Raw genomic sequence first — 23,565 nt, forward strand, 5'->3', positions numbered from 1 at the left:
GTGGTGGTGGCCACCAATGTTTTTTTTTTTTTACTTCTATGGGGCGTCCTGACCACCATATTTTATTTAACCTTTAGGGGGGGTGCCAACCACCAAACTTGTAGACAGAGGCCCTGGCCAGCAATGCTTTTTTTTTTTAAACTTTTATAGGTGAATCCTGGATAACAATTTTTTTAAAAACTTTTATGGAGGAACGCTGACTTCTACATTGTAACGGGGTCCTGGTTAACATGTTTTTTTTTTTTAACTTTTATGGGGGGGCCCTGACCATCATTTTTTTTAACTTGTAGAGAGGGACCCTGACCACCAGTTTGTTTTTAGCTCTCATGTTTTAGCGCTCATGTCTGTGTGGCCTTTTTACTGTGGTGGGTGGAGTCTAGGGTGGACCCTATGGTGGTGCAGGGCCCATAAAATGTTGTCATACAGGGTCCCACTGCTGTGGTTACAGTTGAAAGCCCCTGTTTTGCTGTCTGTCATGGTAGAATCCTTAGGGCAAGGACAGAGGAGATGATCCAGCTTCATTACAGGAAAATACCTTCTTCTGCATTTTCCCATGATTAAGCAAAATCATGTTCAGTATTTTACATACAATGATTCCCATTCCCCTGAATTAAAAAGTATATTTTGGTGCTTTGTTCCCCAAAGGAAAGAGGATTTCCCACAACTAGGTGCTATGAGTGTCATTGCCATTATGCATAAAGTAATATTTAGATAGGATTTTTCCTTATATTGGGATTGATGGGGCTAGAAAAACAGTACAAAAGGGAAAGTGTAATTAATGCTGGGCCTGATGATTATAGTCCTGAGTTAACTACGTCCTAGGCCAGGGCCAGATTTAGGGGAAGGCAGAAGAGACACGCACTTAGGGTGCAATGGTGGTGGGGGCTTTCTGAAGTGCTAGGCTGCACCAATTACATAATAACTGACCCACAGGTGTAGGTCCATCTCAAACCCTACAAAGTCCCAGGGGCCCATAGGCAATGTCAGAGAAGGCACTGTATGATGCAGGATTCATATAGCCTAATTGTGTTAATTCTGAATCCTGATTGTTTATTGCCCTTATGGAATGATGGAATGCTGGATTGATGGAATTATTTCAATAAACTGAATGAAATATCAGAATCTGAGCCATACCCTATGTCAGGGTGGTATAAACAAATGGACAAAGTTAAAAAAGTTTGAATTTCGAAGTAATTTTTTGAATACTTCGACCATCGAATAAATACTACGACTTCGAATTTACTTTGACTTCGATTCGAAGTAAAAATCGTTCGAATATTCGACCATTCGATAATCGAAGTACTGTCTCTTTAAAAAACAATTCGACTTCATACTTCGCCAAATTAAAGCTACTGAAGTACAATGTTAGCCTATGGGGAGCTTCCACAGCTTTTTTCTAAGTTTTTTTGATCAAATAGAAATCCTTCGATCGATCACTAAAAATCGTTCTAATCATTCGATTCGAACTATTTAATCGTTTGATCGTACGATTTCTACTCGATTGTTCGATCGTTCCAATATGCTAAAAATCCTTCGACTTCGCTATTCGAAGTCGAAAGATTTCAATTCGAGGGTCGAATTTCGAAGTTATTTTAGCTTATAGTAAATCTGCCCCTTAGGGTAGGACTACACAGGCGTTTTTTGTGCAATCCGTCGAGTTGTGCAAAAACGCGTTGGATCGCGCCGAAAACACCTGTGTAGTCCTACCCTTAGGGTTTTGCCAGCTAACTGAGAACACTTAACTTTACTGACAGTTACTATAAGTTTCTCCTTACTGACAAGATTAAAGGGATGAATGATAATGTCATCTTTAGCATTGGCTGAGATAACCATATTCAGAAAGTACAGACAGTGGTGGATTCCATCAGAGAAGCTGGGTTAGATGCTAACTATAAGAAGTGTGCTGTAGGGCTAGAAGAGGCCCATTATCTTGAGTCCAACCATTGGTCATCAAACCCCCCGGTACATAAGGTAAAGGCAATCCAAGACTGACCACAGCCTGTAAGACAGAAACAGATCAGAGCATTTCTGGGTTTTGTGGAATATTAATAAAAGTTTTGCCACTACTGCAGCACCTCTGTCTGACAAAATGATGGCAAAATTATCCTGTGCAAGGATGCCACTTACATAAAGTTACATAGTTACATAGTTAAATTAGGTTGAAAAAAGACAGAGTCCATCAAGTTCAACCCCTCCAAATGAAAACCCAGCATCCATACACACACCCCTCCCTACTTTTAATTAAATTCTATATACCCATACCTATACTAACTATAGAGTTTAGTATCACAATAGCCTTTGATATTATGTCTGTCCAAAAAATCTTGACAGAAACCTTAATTATATAATCGACCCCTTTTTTTTATTTGTGAATTTTTAAACATGTAAAACACCTTAATATTTAAAATCTGTGTGTTTTTTGACAGGTTGCTGATCAATAAAAAAAACACTGGCCTTTTGACATTTACTGAATTGCAGCTTAAAGATTTTAGAGGCTTATTTATAGGCAAATATGACACTATCTCATTCAGTAGGCTAATGTAAAAACTCAATAAGTCCCAAACTTAGGGGCACATTTATTATGGGTCAAATTGAAAATTCAAATTCAAATTTTTTTTATGGTCAAAACTGTCAAATTCGACTAAGGATTTATTCAAATTCTAATTGAGTTTTTTAAAAAAAATGTAATTCCATTTTCGAGATTTATTATACCCTGGCCCTTGAAGAATTAAACTATTCGCCACCTAATACCTGCCGAATTACTTTTTAAGTTAATGGGAGAGGTCCAGGGATCAATTTGGAGATGTTTGCAGCCTTCCTTTGGAGAAAAAACTCAAATCGAGTTGGATCGAATTCAAAAAGAATTTGATTCGAGTTTTTGGGTTGTTTAAATTCGTCCGACTTTTAAAAATTTGATTATATAAATAAATCTCCCCAAGTTGAATTTCGAATTAATTAAAATTTCAGGGAGTTTAAAAAAACTCCCATGAATTCGAAATTCAACCCTTGATAAATGTGCCTCCTTGAGTACCCCAATCCAACAATCCGTCAGGTTCTCTTCCACCTCCAAAAATCCAATTCTAAAAAGAGGATTGCTGTATCCCTCAAAAGAGGTTTTGGGGAATAAAATGAAAAATATACTGTATAGTGCAGCATTCTTAATCGAAACACACACCCTTAGTGCTTAAAACACATTTATAAATCAGTGTTAGAAGAAACTTTCACCTTCTAAATGACTTTTAAAAGTAATTCTTCAGAAAGCACCGAAATTGAAACAAAAATTAGTTCACACCTGTATTGATAGATATATATATCAAGGTTTCTTTCCCTGTAGTCTGTGTGAATCATGTAGACTCAGCAGGGCCGCCATCAGGGGGGGACAGGGGGGACAAGCGTACCGGGCCCGGGCATGAAGGGGGGCCCGGCAGCGCTGCATTTTTTGAAGATCCGGGCCCCCCTTACGAGCGCCCGAGCCGTACGTCTTGCCTCTTTTTTAACTTGTAAGGGGGCCCCTACCACCAGTTTTTTTTCAAAAAATTTTTTTTTTTTTTCAAATTTTTTTTTGGGGCCCCAATTTGTTTTTAACTTGTAAGGGGGCCCCTGCCACCAGTTTTTTTTATTTTCAAAATAAAAATTTTTTTTAAAATTTTTTTTTGGGGCCCCAATTTATTTTTAACTTATAAGGGGGCCCCTGCCGCCAATGTTTTTTTTCAAAAAAAAATTATTTTTTTTCAAATTTTTTTTTGGGGCCCCAATTTGTTTTTAACTTATAAGGGGGCCCCTGCCACCAATGTTTGTTTATTTTTTAGTTTTTTTTACATTTTTTTTGTTGGGGCCCCAAGTTTTTTTGAACTTATAAAAAAAAACAATGTTTTTTAAAAAAAAAAAAATTTTTTTTTTTTTGGGGCCCCAATTTTTTATAAGGGGGCCCTGACCATCAATAGCTTTTTACAACTTGTGTGGGGGGGTTACTTTTTTAACGCTGATGTCTGTGTGGTCTTTTAACTGCGATGTGGAGTGGGCGGGATATGGGGTGGAGCTTGGTCGTCAGTGTGGGCGGGGCCCAGGGGGCCCCAAAAATTTTGTTGTACGGGGCCCCGCGATTTCTAATGGCGGCCCTGAGACTCAGCATGAACATTGCAGAGTTTAAAAGCTACTGTATGCCACTAAGGAGACTTTCCTGATTCAAGATTTAATTAAATGTGATACGATTAATGTTATCTATCTGTTGGAATGCCCATGTGGCCTCCAATATGTAGGTAAGACAAATGGAAAAATTAAAGATAGGATAAGAGAACAAATACATAATATTCAGAAAGTACATTAAACATTCTGTACATTTTTTGGAGAAACTTAATAAATGCTCAACTGGTCTGCGTTGGTTTGGAATTGAAACAGTTAAAGCAAATTGGAGGGGAGGTTTCCTGGTGACAAGGACTCGGGAAGGTTGGTGGATCCATAAATTTAAAATCTCTTTCACCCATAGTCTTAATGTGGACTTTAATCTTAGAGCCATTTTAGAATAATTATATTGTATTGCTGGAGAATGTAAAGGGTATCATAATTACAATTTAAATATGGATAAGTTTTGATGCTATAAATATCTATAAAGTTTTGAGTTTCAAATCTTTTGGGACAATAAAGAGCGACTGTTTGGAGAGATGTCATCGCTCCTGGAAGAAGCCTAATAGGTGAAGCTCGTCACGGTAACGAGGTGGTGTGGAAGTGTATAAGCACGAAGCAGGGACTTGCGCAGTGAGGTCAGGGAGACGCAGAGAGACTTGCGCTGCTACTGTGGGACTTGCATTGTTTTTAGAAAAAGCAATTATATGGAGAATCATTTGTGAGTGTATTTTTAATTATTTATTAAAATCTTAAAAGCACTTCTGCACATGCCAATCTTTATTGCCCATAAGGAAAAAAGAACATTGGATGCTGGTGATCTCTGCCTTTGCTTTTGAGACATGCAGAAATATTGCCTGTGTTTGTGAGTATAATGTATCAACTGGGACAATCGCATCTCTAAGGGGGTTATTTACTAAACTCCGACTGCAGAAAATAAAAAAAATAATAATGTTTTTTTAGTATAAAACAGATTTCTAAAAGAAAACACACATTTTTCGGGAATTTATTATACCCCTAGGATGGAAAAAGTCAGAATCTGAAAATCTGTCTTCTCAGACCTGCCAAGGTTGCATATAAATCAATGGGAGAAGTCCCAAAGATTTTTTAATCTACACTGGGTTTCATACAATCATCCGAAGGTTTCACGCAAAAAAACAAAAACAGAAAACAGATTTTTTTGGGTGGAAATTCTGAAACATTTGTAAAATTCTGATTTTTTCTGCAAAAATTTTTTCGGGAAAGTGTATTGATAAATATGGAGAAAAAGCCATACAGATTTGGAGTTTTTTACAAATAATATTGAGATAAATTTGGACTTTGATAAATGGGCCTCTTAGTGTGGGTGTAAACTATACTCGTAGGGGCAGATTTTTATCAAGGGTCAAATTTCGAGTTTATGGGAGTTTCTAAAAACTCTGCCCCTCCCAGTGCACTTATATACAGGCATACACACTTACCCCTTGCTTCCTAATAACTGGATTGTGGAAATGGCTGGCCTTATCTCTGTTATATATGTTGTTGCTGGGGGTGAGGTGGGAGAACACACAGAGGCAGATTTCTCAAAGGTCGAGGTGAATTTTCGAATGAAAAAAATTCGAATTTCAAGCTATTTTTGGGTACTTCGACTAGGGAATAGTCCAAATTCGATTCAAATTTGAAAAAAAAGCAAAAATTCGAATGTCGAAATTGATCATGTACTGTCATTAGGCTTTGACCATTTGCCATCTAAAACCTGCCAAATTGTTGTTTAGCCTATGGGGGACCTCCTAGAATCTGAAGTCAACTGGTGGACTTTGAAAAATCAAAATTTTTTTTGGAAAAACATAGAATCTAAATTGATCAAATGCGCTATTCCTTCGTACGATTAGAATTCGGTCGAATACAGACATATTTGATCGAAAACTGACCTATTCGACCAAAAAAACTTTGCCTTAATTTCGGATGGTCTTTTTGAATTCGAATTTCGAAGTTTTTTCAAATTCGAAATTCGACCCTTGAAAAATAAGCCCCCAAATGTGTTCTAGGAGGTTATCCCATAGGCTAAAACAGCAATTCGGCAGGTTTTAGATGGCCGAAGTCGAATTTTTAAAGAGACAGTCCATCATAAATTTCGATATTCGAATTTTCAATTTTTTTTTAAATTCAAAACGAATTTGGACTATTCCCTAGTCGAAGTACACAAAAAATAGCTTGAAATTAGAATTTTTTTCATTTGAAAATTCACCTTGACCTTTTTTTTTTTAAATCTCTCTTTATTCATTTTAAAAAGGGAGGGTGGGTACAATTTTCTAGTTTCTTCCACTAGGTTCCTCCATTTGATTTCTAAAGGAGGTATCTGTAGCTTCCATTTTTTTGGTATCATACTGTAGCAATTGCTGCATGCAATAGATGTAATGTTAGTCTATCTGTTATCTTTTTGTTCTGTCTGCTGTCTATGTGAAACAGTAATAAAGTAATATTTGAATGGTGTAATTCAGATCTTGCATTTCCCCAAATCGAATAGCACTCAAAACCGGGTATTAGCCAAATTACTCTAAACTTTATGAAGGGACAGGTTTAATAAGGGTCGAATTGAAAATTCTAATTTTCTAATTTTTTTATGGTCAAAACTGTCAAATTCCCCTAGGGAGCTATCCACATTTGATTAGAGTTTTTTTGAAAAATTCTAATTTGATTTTCGGAATTTATCATACTCTGGCCCTTTAAGAATTCAAATCTGACTATTCGCCACCTAAAACCTGCCAAATTGCTGTTTAAATCAACGGGAGAGGTCCAGGGATCAATTTGGAGATGTTTACAGCCTTCCTCACATTCAAGTGTTTTTCGGAGAAAAAACTCGAATCGAGTTTCAAAAATTTTGATTTTATTTATTAATTAATTAATTTATTTATTTATTAATTTCGACTAGTTGAATTTCAAATTTATGGGAGTTTAGGTGAGTTTAGAAAAAACTCACATGAATTAGAAATTCGACCCTTGATAAATGTGCTTCTTGGAGTTTTTTTGGGCTATTCCTTTGTAAGATTTGAAGTTGGCCGAATACGGACCTATTCGATCGAAAACTGACCTATTTGACCAAAAAAACTTAGACTTAATTTTGGTTGGTCTTTTTGAATTAGAATTCGAATTTCAACGTTTTTTCAATTTGAACCCTTGATAAATATGCACCTAAAAATTTTGTCTTTTAGCACATATTTATTACATGAAGACAAAATAATGAACTTGATTAACTGAAATGTGAAAGATAATGAGGCTTAGCTGACGATAAGCTATTGTCTAATATACAGTAGAAAACAGCAGAACATTTAGAGGCACATTTACTAAGGGTCGAATTTCGAAGTTAAACCGGGCATTTTCGATTGAAGTAAAAATCATTTAGAAGTTTTTGAATTTTAAAATTCACTTCGACCCTTAGTAAATGGGCCCCTTAATTTAAATTTAAAAATAAAATTGCAATATAATATAATAAAAAAGTAAAGGGTATAATTATGTAGTGATATTAACCCTTTACAGTAAAAAAATATATTATATCAATATGAGAATGGTTAATTTTGTTCGCAATTGTTTAATGAATTCAATGAATAAGTGTTGAAAAACAGGTTATATTTTTGCTTTTGAAACTACACCATGGTTGGTAACACTGATCTAATAGCTTCTCTGTACAGTTTTACTTGCAGTGCAAAGCCACTTGGAATAACAAAACCTCACTTACTGTAAACTGTGAGATAAACTGATCCTGTCACTGTGGCTCCACTGTCCAGGTTGGATACAGAGAGTGAATATTCCCCTGTGTCTGCATGAGTGAGATTGTCCAGTCGTAGAGTTGTATTATCATACAGGTGGCATCTGCCTCTATAATTATCAGTATAAGCAGGAGATCCGCCAGTTGATCCAATTACAATCAGAGTGCTGGAATTAACCCTCCATTGTACCTGCCGCATTGCAGGGAGATCCAACTTCACTGTGAGATACACAGATTTGCCCTCAGTCCCAGCTACATTCTCTGCAGATGTTACAGCACCTGTGAGAGCAAATAAAATTATCATCAGAGCAGATAACAATAACATGTAACAGGAATTGTATCACATTCATATACAAATCCTAAAGAGCAGCTCACTTGTACTCAGCAAATTCTATATTACAGTATACATAGTAAAACATGTACAGTATAAATGTGCTGATCTGACTCACCAAAAGCCAAGAGAAGCAAGTTACAGATCTTTATTATATTGTATCACATCCAACACTAGAGCAGCTCACTTGTTCTCCTTGATACCCAAATATATTATCAATTCCTTGGTGACAGGTTTATGGTGTATTTTTATGCACATTCCAGGGAGTTGTCAGAATAATTTCATTACAATTACATCACTGTATGTATAGTAGGACTGTACTTGTACTTATCTGATACCAGAGACTCACCTAAAGCCGAGAGGAGCAGGAGACAGAGAGACAGACCCAGAGAGAGATCTGAGTGTCCCATCCCTGTGCTGCAGTCTGTGCTATTTCTCACACTAATGATCATTACTTCCAGTTTCCAGTATAACACCCCCAGCTGTTTAATTAGTTAATTACACTGAGGAAGTAAAACACTTTATTCACCCTGACAGCATGTCAATTCAAGTAATATGATAAATGGTGGAATGTAAAGACTTCATAACCTTTAGGGTGATGGTACACCGGGACCTTTTTCCATACCTCCCAACATTTTGGAAATAAAAAGAGGGACACTGAAATGTGCCGTGCGTAGTAAAATTAGCGGTAATTTCTTGGCCACGCCCATTTTTGGCCACACCTACATAAGTCGTATCACTTTAAATAGGCAGTCCCTACTAAGGGGATGTAAAAATTCCTAGTGCAACTGGCTTCCCTCCACAGGTTGTTAAACTACAACTCACAGCTAGGGTTGCCACCTTTTTTGGAAAAAAATACTATATTTTGTTTTTCCCTATAAATAGCATTGGCATCAAACAAAGTTTTTACCGGCCAGGCCGGTAAAATACCGGCCAGGTGGCAACCCTACTCACAGCACCAACACCCAACTCACAGCCTTGGCCCAGGGCTATTGGGAGAGGGGGAAGAACCTACGCCTGGTACTTTGATGTCAGCCAGAGTGAGATTATTGACTCAACACTGTGTGAATAGAGTGGGGATAAAGGGCATGAGTGTGGGCACAGCTGGCATCACACACACACACAACGCACAATGCTAGCCTTTATTTTCATAGAGCCTAGTTTTGTTTCTCTGTGCAGAAAGCAGTTGGAGCACTAAGCTCCACAGCATGGAATGGCTGCTGTACCACGGGGCTCCACAGAGTACAAGGGCTGCCGGAGCGCAGGTCTCCACAGCGTGGTTGAGCTGGTGGAGCTCCAAAGTGTGGAAGGCCTGTCTAAGCACGTGGTTCCATAGCATGGAAGGGCTGCCGGAGCACGGGCTCCACAATGTGGAAGTGCTGCCAGAGCGCGGGCTCCACAGCATGGAAGGGCTGCCGGAGTGCGGGGCTACACAGCAAGGAAGGGCTGCCACAGCACGGAGCTCAATAGCATGGAAGGGATGTCGGACTGCAGGCTCCACATCGTGGAAGGGCAGTCGGAGCTCGGATCTCCACAGCTTGTGTGGGCTGTCAGAGCACAAGTCTCCACAACATGGAAGGGCTGTCAGAGCGCGGGCTCCACATCATGGATTGGCATCTACGGGACCAGCATGGTAAGTGGTTGGTTGACCTTACCCTCTGAGCCAGGCAAAAATGGTTGGAGGGGGTCTTTACAGAGCATATGCGCTGTTATGGAAAGAATGGTAAGTGGTTGTTGACCTTACCCTCGGAGTTGGGCAGGGACAGCTGAGGACTCACTCCATTGTTTTTAAAAGAAGGAAGGATAAGTTGCTATCTGGATGGAATCAAATTGTCTACCATGTTAGCATCATAGTCCACCAAGTGGGCAGAGTAAATGGTAATGGTAAGTCTCCTGGCCAAGGTAATTTTCAGTGATTTTGGGTTTTTGTGCTCATCCAGTTCTTAAGCAGTGAACTATTTCGGCTGATATGTCAGGCAACCTAGTAGGAAGTCCACCTTGCTATAACCTGTCCAACAATTATACATCGTGTTGGGGGTAAGCTGGCTATTCCGGCAATTGGACATGGTCATAGATTAGTTAAAGGTATTTCAACAAAGTAATGTATTCAGTTATATTTTGCATACCTACAATATATATATATATATATAAATATATACAGTATATATATATATATATATATATATATATATATATATATATATATATATATATATATATATATATATATTATAGTGCCGATAACCTTTGTATATATATATATATCTATATATCCTTGATAAAGGCCCCAAAGTTGGCCGAAACGTTGGAGGCACTGTGATATTACAATAAATTATTGAGTTTTGGAAACAGAGTGCTGGTCCTCCTCACAATTATATATATATATATATATATATATATATATATATATATATATATATATATATATATATATATATATATCTCCATAAGGTTATTCCATCGTGTGATACAGAATGTGTAATACAAAGAAAATGCTTGGATATTATGTGAATATTTAATTTTCATTCTTTTTCTATGTTTTATTAACCAATAATTATAAAGTTATGTTGGGGACAAACCTAACTTAAGGTTTCCAGTTGGGCTGGTTGTGGCGGTAGGACCTTGTCAGAGTACTGCACAGGTAAATTTAGAAGAGGGAAAAAGGAGGCTCTCTCCTGTGACTGCACAGTGAGTTTATTGATACAGATGCTACTACTGCTTGTGCTAAGTGACAGCCTGCTTGGATTTCCTATCATCGACACACTGCAGATTCTGGACCAACAGCAGGGCTGCTGGACTTCTCTTATGGTAGGAGATGCAGCTCCTGCTCGTAGCAGAATTTGGGGCTAACCTCTCTGTAGGTAGAGGCAGCCTAATACTCAGTGGTGGATATAATGACATATTGCTGATCTCAAGTGAGGAGCGGGAGAGCATAGTAGTGATCTCTTTTGGAATCCTGGCTTTGAATATTGCCTTGAGGTGAGGCTGGCAAGGTCCTATTTATTTGATAAAATGTGAATAAATGCTGTGGCCATTTTCACCATTTCTGGCTCCTGGTGTCTCATTACGGTATGTAACAATAGGATTCAATGGGATAGCTGAAGGCAAAGGGTCAATTGAGGAGTCCCTTTGTCAAGGACTGGATGCGTTTTATAGCCATTGAGAAAAAATTAAAAAAAGTTCTTAGTACAAGTTGATCCCAGCACTGGTCCAATTGCCATCTTGGAAGCAGGAGGGAATTTGGAGAGGTTTCCATTTTTTTTTGCTCTCTTCCTTTCAATAAAGTTGAAGTTAATGGAGTTTCTTTTATTTTGTATTAATTATTTTTATTGATATTTTACCGGAAAAATTACAGTAACATACATAATATGTTCAGTGGCGTAACTACCGAGGAAGCAGACCCCGCAGTCGCGGGGGGGGCCCGAGGTTCAGGGGGCCCGGCGAGGCCTGCTTCCTCAGTAGTATGCACAACTGTCAGGGAGCATTTTAGAGCATTGTGCGGCCAATCCAGACCTCTGCAAACAGTCCAATAGGGTTGCCACCTTTGAACTTTTTTTTTACCGGCCAGCGGGGGGCGGGCAGCGCGAGGACAAGATGAGGAAGGAAAGGTAAGTGCAGATTTGGACAGATCTCCCACAGTGTGTGTGTGTATATGTATGTATATATATATATATATACATATCTGTCGTCTGAAGTTGCACACCGTTTCCACGTTCACGTACCTGGGTGCCAGCAAACAGTTAGATAGATGCAAAGTCGAAAAAACAAAAAGTTGTTTATTGAAGCTCAACGTTTCGATCCCCCACAGGGATCTTCGTTTGTTTGTGTTCTCCTGACGAAGATCCCTGTGGGGGATCGAAACGTTGAGCTTCAATAAACAACTTTTTGTTTTTTCAAACCTTCAACAAAACCTGTGAGTGTCGCTACTTTCGACTTTGTATATATATACATACATATACACAGGGCAGGTGGGTAGTACAGAGATAGTCACATACAGGGCAGGTGGGTAGCAGGACACAGTTCTTCCCAGCGCTAAGTGGGGACCCCGGGCTCTATTCAGGAGCAAATGAAGACACAGCTGTAGAAAGGTCTCTGTGGCGGCCGGGCAGCTGCACTGATAAACCTCAATTGGTTTATACATTTATACATTGTGTCTGGGCTGGACTGTGACCCCTGGCACCGCAAATTAGCAGGGGGGGGGGGTCACTGAAAGAAGCCTCGTTATACCTGCCCAACACTAATGTGCCTTCCCCTGTATTTCTTATACTGTGTATATTACTTGCCCTTTATCTTATTGCAAGGAAATCCCTGGAGAAAACTTCATGTATTTAACGAGTGATTGGCTCTGTAAGCTGGGCTATGGACTTGCTAATATTGGATTTCCAAATCATGTGAATTTGTGACTGTGCCATCCTTCTATAGTACTGGGATTCATGGAATTGCTATTGTGCCATACTTTGAGTTCTGGGGATATTATACATGAAATTCTCCCACTATTTTGTGCAGAGGGGGCCCTGAAGATTTTTTTGCAGGGGGGCCCTGGCATCTGAAGTTACGCCACTGAATATGTTTCTACACAAGGTACATACATAATTGCCATAGTACATAAAATAGCAAACTTTCCCATGAATTAAAATATATTTTGTTTTATTTATGGTCATTTACTGTGACAATGATAAAAGGCATCACATAATCATTATCCAACCTCACCCTGCTAAGTGAGGACCTGTATAGCCATTCAGTAACTCCTCCTTTTGCTTTTATGTTACTAAAAGATTATTACTATACTTATTTAACCAACTAGATCACTGTTTGTGAAATCTCTCTGGATTCCCCATAAATGATATGTCTTTTGTCTAACCTCTTATACTATGTATGTTTTTGTGTATGTGCTCACCCAATCCTGCCTCATAAACTTTATAAAGAGATAATAAAGTGTCACACATTTTTAAATGTTGAGCAAGCATTCAGTCTACATGTATTAAGGTTAGATAAATACATTACACAATCCTCCCATGGAAAGGAACCACCATTCCTAATTAGTAATTCTTTTTTGTGATTAATGTTATTGATATACACAGAATATATGATAATTTAAAATGGGAACTGTATCTAGGTGCATCTGCTTATTCTGACTGGTTCTTGTTTATATTCTGTGAAATTGACATTGGGCGATATATGCAGTCTACTTAAGGGCAACCTGATTTTATTGCACATTATTAATTAGTAATTGCAAAATCAGCTGTCAGTACTTACTGTAAACTGTGAGATGAAACTGTTCTGTTTGTTGCTGACCAGCGTTTATGTTGGTTACAATGACTGTATATTCCCCTGTATCTGCAGGAGTGAGATTGTCCAGCTGGAGATTAGCGTTTCCATACAGGCGGCATCTGTCTGTGCAGCTGTTATTATAAGTTGGAGGGTTACCCACTGCTGCAGATGCAATTGGACTGACACCAAACCTCCATGTTACCACCCACTGATTCTGTGCAGGTAAATTCAGCTTCACTGTGAGAGTTACAGTTCCACCCTGATTCCCTGATACATTCTGTAGGCAAGATATAGAGCCTGTGAGAGGAAAAGCAAAGTTTTAATGAACAAATTGTTATTTCTTGTGCCTGATGTGTCCTTCTACAAATTGGCATCCTTACCAAGCAATGAGAACAGCAGCAGTATTGGGGCAGACAGGTACCAGTAGGATCCCATCAGTGCAGTATCAATGCAAGGCATTTGTGTGTCTTACTTGCTCTGATCTGCTCGTCACCCTCACCCTGAACTTTTCCCTCTGCTCATTACAGGGAAGTAACACAGAGTTGTTAGAGGTTGTTAGAGGCAGGAGCTTAAAGGAACAGTAACACCAACAAATGAAAGTGTTTTAAAGTACAGTAATGCACTGTTGTTCTGCACTTGTACAATTGATGTGTTTTCTTCAGAAACTCTATTATAGTTTATATAATATAACTGCTGTGTAGCCAGCTGAAAAAGGAGAAAAGGCACAGGATACACAGCAGATAAAGATAAGCTCTGCAGTATGTACTGTATGTATCTGTTATATATTGTGTATACTGTGCTTGAATGGCTGCCCCCATGGCTACACAACAGCTTGTATAACAACAACAGCTTGTATAAATGATAGTAGTCTTTCTAAAGCAAACACGTCCGTTTTAACAGTGCAGGGCAACATAATATTACCGTATATTGCAAAAAAAATACTTTTGGTGTTACTGTTCCTTAAATAACCTCTGACACAAAGTGTAAACAAGATAAAAAACCCTGTAAGAAAATACATTTAAAAAAGTATATGCTTTATGCCCAACATTCAAAGAAAATGTAGACTGATCATATTATAGTATGACACAATGGTAGGAAACATGTTTATAATCATTGTTTGTACTACATCCTCTGTATACACAGATTTGGGAAAACCAGTTGTATCACATTCACATGGAAAAATCTTAATAAACTGCATCTGGAAATGGAATTGTTCAGGAACTTATTCTCAAAGAAAATGTGTGTTAATATGAGAGTCATCCTCTGTTTGCTACTATAGAAGCTTTTCTAGGAAGCCTTTCCTTTTGATGTTGGAATATTGTGGAATTTACTTACATTCAACCACAAGAGCCTGAGGAATCATGCCTGTCATGCAGTCTTGCCATACAATTCATTCCACAGGTGACCTGTTTGATTTTGATCTTGGCAAAACAATTCTGACCTCACTTTGTGACCAGGGGCATAAATTATTGTGTGGAAACAGGAAAAGGTCTTCCTCAAAAGGAGAAGAGTTCTTTGATCCCCTACACTCTCTCATTGGACAAACCAGCAATGTCCATGCTTACTGTATCTCTGTATCACTACTGTTACTTGAGAACCTAACAGTGGCTTTACCTGGAGTCAGTAGTGTAACAGCAATGGACCTGAACCCCCGGAACGTACAGAGGCCTTCTACCAAAGCACTCAGTCCACCTCTGCCCAGTTGCACCCCCCTCACTTCCTGGCTGTTTGTGCTAGTGTAAGTAAGAGCTGCTGGGGATATGGAGTTTGTAACTACTATAGGGGAAGCAAACCATGCATTTGGCCCCCCTGTCCCCCCACAACCATAGGGTCTGCTTCCATTATAGTTATGCCACTGCCTGAGTTCTGCACTTACCCAGACCTAGTCTCTAATTATTTATCAGGGATGTCAGAGGTCCCAGTGCCCACCTTCGTGCCAACAGGTTTCTTCACAGTGGTCTTCTCTTGACTGAACACCTCATCTTCTTCAGGTAGGTCACTCTCATATATTGAAGGCTCATAATAGAGCTTCTGAACTGATTATAAGCCTTCCAGCTCTGGGCCCAATGACCCACTATTTGGCACTTCCATAGAATTTTCTGTGCCCGTGGTGTACCATACACAGTGCAGTTTGGGTTGTGGCCTCATCAATAACAGGACAGTCCAGCCGTATGTGGTCAGTCTTCCCATGCTGATAATATTTAGGAACCTTCTTAGTCTAGTTGGGATTCTGGGTCTCTTAGTAAATTGAGCTTTTAACTCCTCCAATGCTTTGTGAAGTTTCTTATTCTTTTCCAAAAAATTAAAATTTCGATATTTATCATACTCTGGCCCTTTAATAACTCAAATTTGACTTTTTGCCACCTAAAATTACTATATCAGTCAATGGGAGAGATCCAGGGATCAATTTGGTGATGTTTGCAGCCTTCCAGTTTTTTGAAATTCGATTAGAGTTTTTCTAATTCGAACAGTAGCGTCACTAGAGGGGGGCGGGCCCCCCTCCGTACGGCCACATTTGGACGGGGGACCCTGAGGGGGTGCAGGCCCTGGCCCACTCGCACCCCCTGCTCCCCCAATAGTTCGGCCACTGAATTCAAATCAAATTCGATTCCAGTTTTTGTGTTAATTGAATTAGTACGAGCTGAAAAAAATCAGTTTTTATTAATACATTTCAATTGGTTCGAATTTCGAGTTCAAGGGAGTTTTAAAAAACTCACATGAATTTGAAATTCGACCCTTGATAAATGTGCCTCCTAGTATGCCACTTTTGTAAGTTTTTCAAGTTTAATATTGTTGTCTACTGGTTATGTGGCCCTGTATGAAGGAAGATGGTAAAGGCATTATGGTTTAAAAAATGCAGTAGACACTTAGGGGCAAATTCCCTAATTGGCGAAAATGCCCCAGCGACAGCTTTGCAGCCATCGCAACACTTCGCCAGGCGTAAATTGACTGGGACAACGCTAATTCGCTAAAGTGCGAAGTTGCATCCAGGGCGCCGAACGCTGGCGAATTTTCACTAGTATTACTTCGACAATCAAAGTGAAGATGCGTGGGAAAAGTGGGAAAGTTGCATCAAATACATTATATTACACAAGTCCATAAATAACTCTATTTTAATAAATAAAATAGAGTTGTTATAATGCCCTACACATGAGCCCACTGTTTAGTTTATGTTCCATATGTTAGAAAATGTAGGGGGAACTTGGTTACCCTAAAAAAAATTTACGGACTGTTGCAGGTTATAACTCTGAAAAAAAGAAAAGACGCCAGCGTTTTTTGGGGCTTAGAACATTTTTGGACTAAAAATTGAGGAAGTCCTATGCACTCGATTGAACTTCGCCTGGTCTGAGCTGCCCAAGGCAAGTCTGGCAAATTAGGTAACTTTCAGTAAAATCTGCATCTTGCTGAATTTGCAGCGTTGCGTCCATTCGCCAGAGTGAAAAATCGGCTGTCGTTAGAGTGCGAATGATCGCTAGCGCCTATCTCCTTCGCTAGCGAAGTGATGCCTGCGCCCATTAGGGAATCGGGATAGTTACGAAATGACATCACGCTGGTGAATTTTCGCTAATTTTAGATCATCCTAAACTCTTTCAGTTTTTGGTGAACTTTGCACTGCTCCCTTTACTTTATGGTGACCTTTGTCAGCCATTGTGAGAAACAGCACAAATAGAAATACACTCTTTGTTCTGATAAATAAGCTAATTTCCTGCAATAAATAATATATACCGGTACCTTGCACTTCATTTGTTAAATGCAAGTTGAGTTAGTTTCATGCAAGTGTCTAAGAGGACTATGGGGCAAGTAACATTTTTAATTCTCAGAGTGCTAGCAAGAAGCCCTGTTACAGACATCAATCAATGTAGACTCCATTTTTAATTGGCTACATCCAAATGAAAGGCAAATAGTTGCTAAGAACAAGAAATGCAACAGCCTAGGCAGTCAAAGGGTTAATGTGTGTCTGTTTTAAGGGGAAAGGTAAAACTACAACTCAAACACATGCTAACATGCCAGCAGCCATCAATCAGAATTGTTTTCCTCACCAAATCTGTGAGATGGTACAGCCCACATTGCAGATGAAGGTAAACTAAACAGTATTATCATTGACAGTGGTAATGTTACACTGGATGAGGATATAATATAGAACATTATGTACAAGTGCATATATATATTTCTATATCTCATTTACTGTACATGCGTTTTACGGCTAATGGCATATGTGGCAGTGTTTCCATAGTGTGTTTTAGCTGGCAGAGAGATGCCTAAAGCCACCCTGAATTATTGGGAGACATTGGGGCCTATTTATCAACACTGGGCAAATTCGCCCATGGGCAGTTACCTATAGCAACCAATCAGTGATTAACTTTTTGAAGCAAGCTGCAAGTATAACAATGAATGCTGCAATTTGATTGGTTGCCATAGATTACTGGCCATGGGCAAATGTGCCATGTGTTGATAAATGACCACCACTATAGGCATTTTTGCCTGTTCACCCACTTGCTAAAATTCAGGACAGTAGCAATAGTGCTATTAGTTCATCAAGACCCTATCAGGCAGCTGAACCCTATAGCAGATATGTCAGGAAGCTGCTATCTGATAAGCTGCACGTTGTTCTGTTGATATTCTGCTGATGGGAGGAGGAAGGGAGGGGTGATATGCAGTGCAGCAGAAAACATTTCTGGGGGCACCTGTGAAACTAAAATCATGCAAAATGTCAAAATTACATGTAAAAAAATAAATTTGCGCTTTTATGAAATGGATTTCAGAGCAGTATTCTGCTGGAGCAGCACTATTAACTAATGTGTTCTGAAAAACACATGTATCCCTTTAAACCTCCATGTTACCTGCCGCTGTGTAGGCAGATAGAGATTAACAAGGAGTCTCACAGATCAACCCTAAATCTCTTCTACAAACATAACGAAAGATACAATTCTGGGTAGATACATGTTTTTACAGTATTATTATTAGTACTAACAATTAAACACATTATTGAAATATCTTTGGGCAGGTAATATAATGACAGATAGAGAAATGGGAGCCCCTGGCAACAGAGTATGTGGGGACCCCTTTCTGTAGGGCAGGAAAATTACATATATCAGTAATACTCTACCTACATTCCTTAAGCTATTAATGAGTTTCAGCTCTTAGCTTTCCCATGAGAGCATTTGGTTGTTTGCAGTGTTCAACAATAACTAAAGGGCTACAAGTAGGAAATCCCGAATATATACAGTATGTACTGAAAATATTTAATATAATTAGTATCAACAGTATAATGCTCTGTACCCCTAGGGGCCCCTTTGTTACTGGAGTCTATGGAGCTCTGGGAGCAGCATCTTCCCCATAAATCCAATGTTATTGTTTCTGCAAAGGGAATATGCTCCTGACAAAACTATGGTCTATGTGCCAAACTGCACTTAATTGGACATCAGTGCAAATCAGCTCCGAGAGCATGCTACTATGTTTTGTAGAGCGAAGGCCCAGTGGGGGGGGTACACACCCTGCACCTGGACCCACTGGTCAATAGGTTTGCTGATGAGTGGGTCAGTAAGCACACTTGCACATGTTTTGCAACAGAAGGCAGGACCAAGGTAGTGATGCTGAATGTAACCATGTCCCTGAACTACATTATTCACCAGTAGTTATGACTCTGGCTGGAGACAAAGCATCATTCTTCCCCCTACACAAGAACTTTATTCTACACCATGATAAGGTTCTAAAAACTTGGGTGTGATCCTAGAGATACGTAATGTTTGTCTTGAATTGCAATTATATATTGCAAGTCATTAGTGTATGTTTGATGAAAATATAATCTGTTGTGGGTCCCAGAGTTGTTGCCTGACTAGTACGTTTTTCATTGATGTAAGAAGTAATTACTTTTGTCTATCCACTTCATAGGACTCTTGATGTTTTACCAGTGTCCTAAGCCTTTTTCTTGAGATAGTAAAGCATTTGTATTTGTCTTTCCTGTGCTTAAAATGTGTCTCTTACATTTAGGGGCTGATTCACTAAGCTCGAGTGAAGGATTCGAATGAAAAATACTTCGAATTTCGAAGTATTTTTTGGGTACTTCGACCATCGAATTGGTTAAATTCGTTCGAAGTCGAACGAAATCGAACGAATCGAACGAAAAATCGTTCGACTATTCGACCATTCGATAGTCGAAGTACTTCCCCTTTAAAAAAAACTTCGACCCCCTACTTCGGCAGCTAAAAGCTACCGAAGTCAATGTTAGCCTATGGGGAAGGTCCCCATAGGCTTGCCTGTGATTTTTTGATCGAAGGATTTTCCTTCGATTGTTGGATTAAAATCCTTCAAATCGTTCGATTCGAAGGATTTAATCGTTCGATCGAACGAAAAATCCTTCGATCGATCGATCGCAGGATTAGCGCTAAATCCTTCGACTTCGATATTCGAAGTCGAAGGATTTCAATCCGAGGGTCGAATTTCGAAGTATTTTTAACTTCGAAATTCGACCCTTAGTGAATCGGCCCCTAAGTGTTTGTATTTTTTGTGCTTTCGAAGTTCTGAAGTTTTGAAAATCTCTTTGTTGGTTAATTTCAGCCCATTGCCATCTGGGTAGGAAATGCATTGGAAATAAATGAAAAACTACTGGAGTAATGCATGATTTGCATAACAGTTCCTTGTAAGAGGCTGGTAATTTATTTTGTGACTTATTTGCAGCTTGACTTTAAGATAAGTTAGACTTTCTGCAAAGGCTAAGACAAGCCGCCTCCAGCTAGAGAGAAACACTAGTCACGGGTGCCAACGTCACTGCTTTTGTTTGCTTTGGCAATAGGGCTATCTTAATTCATGCCACGTCCAACATAACAGGAATGCACCTAGGGCAGATTGAGGAACATATTTATTTATATGTTGCCAACATACTGCTGCCTATAAATGACCCCATATCAAACCTACAAGCAGTCCTGGCAATAACAAACGAATTTTGGAAATATTGCAGTCTATTGGTAAACTGGGCAAAGTCCAGTATCTTCCCAGTTGATGAAGGAATTAACCCCAGTATCTTCCCTTCAACCACATTAGTTTGGGTTGTTAGGTATTACAATAGCCAGGGAAAGTGCTACATATACAGACATAACCTCTCTCCATTCACTGACAGTATGACATCTAAGCTCAAGGCCTGGGATAACCCACCACCCCCTAACAATTTGGGGCAGGATCAATCTGCTAAAGATTGTTTTTCTTCCTAAATACCTATATGTTCTACATAATTCTTTCATCTATAGTCCTAAATCTACATGAACAGGTATTGAACAGAATCAATCCTCTGTCTGTGGACAGAAGTTAAAAGCCCCTCTCAGTAAAGGGGGAATGGGACTCCCAGATCTCTGTGTTTACTTCCTGGCTTCCCAATTTTACTACATAGGTTGGTGGTTCACGCTGGATTTCAACAACCCTAATTTTCAACTTCAAGCCACCCTGGCCATCTGAGTGGAGACACTGATATACATCCCATATAGGAAAATTGCTGATATTCCATTATGGGGTAATTCCCACTTCCAGGGATTTCTCACATACACGAGATAGCCTAGAGCCAGGATAAAGATGCTAGGGAATGCAGCACGAGATGGTCAGTTACACACTAGGGTACAAAAGATATGGCAGAGGTATAGATCAACCAGCTTGTATATCTGCAATTCAAACATGCTTTTCTTTCACAATTTTCAAATACTCAGGTACGCCTAGTCTCACCCTCCCTATATGGGAACTTGCTGTCCACACTCTGTTCCCCATTCTCTAAATCTTACACTAAACTGACAGTCAGATATCCTGTCCTTATTGCTACTAGACCTAGGCTCATTCAATTTAAAACACTGCATAGTTTACACCTTACCCCTCTGCATCCTTAGAAGAATGGGTGAGGTCTACTGGCTAACTATTGTCACATGATGTGGAACTGTCCTGACTCCTGATTTAAAATATTCTGGGATAGAGTAATGACTCATGTACATCATAGAACCACCTTCCCCAAAATAATGTCACCAAATGTTTTTCTATTGGGTGTTATAGATGAACTTGTTTCATAGAAGGCAAAGCTGGACTTCGGTTGAGCTCTACTGTTCTATGCTAGAAAAGCTCTCCTCTCAAAGTGGATAAACCCACACCCACTACATTTCTGGCTGAACCTAATCAATAAACACCTTCCACTAATACAGCTGACTTACCTAGTTATGGGATGCCTGATGAATATGACAACATTTGGGAGTACTGGAGACAGAGGCCAACTCCTAAATGACTGAGCTGCCCGATTTAAACTCCAGAGACAGGAACTATAAACTTTAAGATTCAATTTTGGGAAATTGGTAAAAAATGAAAAGCAACCAGTGAGCAATCTGAAAACAACTGAACTGGAAATGGTTTGGAAGGTGAACAACTCATTTAAACATTTACTGATTTGATCTTACACCATCTAAGTGAGCACCCACCATTTTGGAAGTGTATGCATTTGTCCAAATAAATAATTCACCTGTTTTTGAAGAACTACTTGCACCCAAGTTTATTTGAAGAATCTGTGTATTAGTGAAGATACAGTTTGGCTTACCCTTCCTCCAACAGTAATCAAGGGCCCACCTGAGTGAGGAGAGTCTTGTATAACACCTACTGTACTGGGAGTTGCTGGGAGTTAAGCCCAATCAGACGGTGCCTTAGGTAATCTATTTGGGGTAACGGTGATTTTAGGGTACCCCATCCCATATATCTGTTACATATAATTGCACTGTTCAGTCCCCTGCAATATGTCCCTTCCCCAAGAGTTCTTAATAACCCAAGTAGCAAGACCTGCCCAAAGTAGCAGGCTCACACACAAGACCTGTCCTCACACATGGGCCACACTTCCAATTTCTTGCCTTTGGTGGGTCACTCACTGGGAATCACAAGGCTGGCACACTGGGTTCACATGCAGCTTGGCAGGGAACAGGATGGGATCTCTCTGTATCTTTCCTCCAAGCCGATCTCTCTACAGGCTACTGCAATATCCTGTGTGTTTCTGTGTAGTCTCTCTTTTTCTGGCTGTGAGTATCTGCAGGGACTCCTGAAGCCCCAGCTGGCGATCCTGTAGATTTGGGTTTGTAGCAAGCCTCAGGCCATTCTCTCATCTCCCAGGCAGAGGTAACTAAGGCACAGGAGCTGACTGGCCTAACAGAATAGAACACTCTTCTCTAAAGTTGCTAGAGTAGGCAACCTACTAGGCTTATGTTTAAGGGGTGGTTCACCTTCAAACAACTAGTTGTTTTCAGATAGATCACCAGAAATAATGACTTTTTCCAATTCCTTTCTATTTTATATGTGTGACTGTTTTTCTAATATTGAAGTATCAAGTGACTTTTTTCACCTTCTGAAGCAGCTGTGAGAGGGGGGTCGCCGACCCTGTAAACTGTTCTAAATGGGTACATTTAATTGATACATTTCTTATCTTTGTCTCTCTCAGTTTCATTACAGGTAGCTGTTAGAATTGATACAATAGTTGCTAATACTGCAAAGATGCTGCTGAGAAATGTATCAACTAAATGTTGCAAAATTGTAACAGTTCAGAGTCTGCACCTGAATTACTGAGCTGCCAGACTCAAACACCAGAGACACGAACATTCAACTTTAATCTTAGATTTTGGAAAAACAGTGACAAATAAATAATGGAAAGTAATTGAAAAAAAGTCTAAAAACAACTGAATTGAAAAAAGTGTTTGTAAGGTGAACAACCCCTTTAATAGTTGATGTTGTCAATTTTACTCATGTATTGTATTGTATTACTTGTAAACATCTAACTTTGTCCTACTGAGCTAAGCTGTACATAAAATTCCAATGTAGAGTTATACAACTGGCAATAAATTCCTACTTGACTTGACTTATGGTAGTATCTGGTCTGTTTGTTTCTTGGAGCAGGAATTCTATGCTGCAAGTTATATTTGTTGTTGGGCTTTATCTCAATGATACGATTATGGTGATAATTCAATTCTTTATGCTAAGTGCTTGAAGGTCAACATTAGTAAATCAGTGAGTAGTGCTATATAAATACATGTTAATAATAATTATATTAAATAATGTAGGAGGATAACTTTGCCATTCACATTCTAAATTCATT

General features: G+C 39.2%; 1 protein-coding gene across 3 annotated transcripts in view; it reads right to left on the minus strand.

Annotated features, from left to right (window-relative positions):
* LOC108696711 (carcinoembryonic antigen-related cell adhesion molecule 1) overlaps window positions 1-13,969 on the minus strand; it is an 86,951-nt gene extending 72,982 nt beyond the window's left edge. For 2 of the 3 annotated variants that reach the window (XM_041569565.1, XM_041569563.1), the window contains exons 1-3: window positions 13,850-13,969; window positions 13,455-13,766; window positions 7,838-8,146 (exon numbers count right to left, since the gene is read on the minus strand). In XM_041569565.1, the coding sequence (XP_041425499.1) occupies window positions 7,838-8,146; window positions 13,455-13,766; window positions 13,850-13,928 (700 nt within the window). In that variant the 5' untranslated portion in view covers window positions 13,929-13,969. Of the gene's footprint in view, window positions 1-7,837; window positions 8,147-8,547; window positions 8,647-13,454; window positions 13,767-13,849 lie in introns of those variants that run through there. The other variant, XM_041569566.1, reaches the window with a different exon arrangement.
* Window positions 13,970-23,565: the final 9,596 nt, after the last annotated feature.

Source organism: Xenopus laevis, chromosome 7L (genome assembly GCF_017654675.1).
Source record: "Xenopus laevis strain J_2021 chromosome 7L, Xenopus_laevis_v10.1, whole genome shotgun sequence".
Classification (NCBI taxonomy): Eukaryota; Metazoa; Chordata; class Amphibia; order Anura; family Pipidae; genus Xenopus; species Xenopus laevis.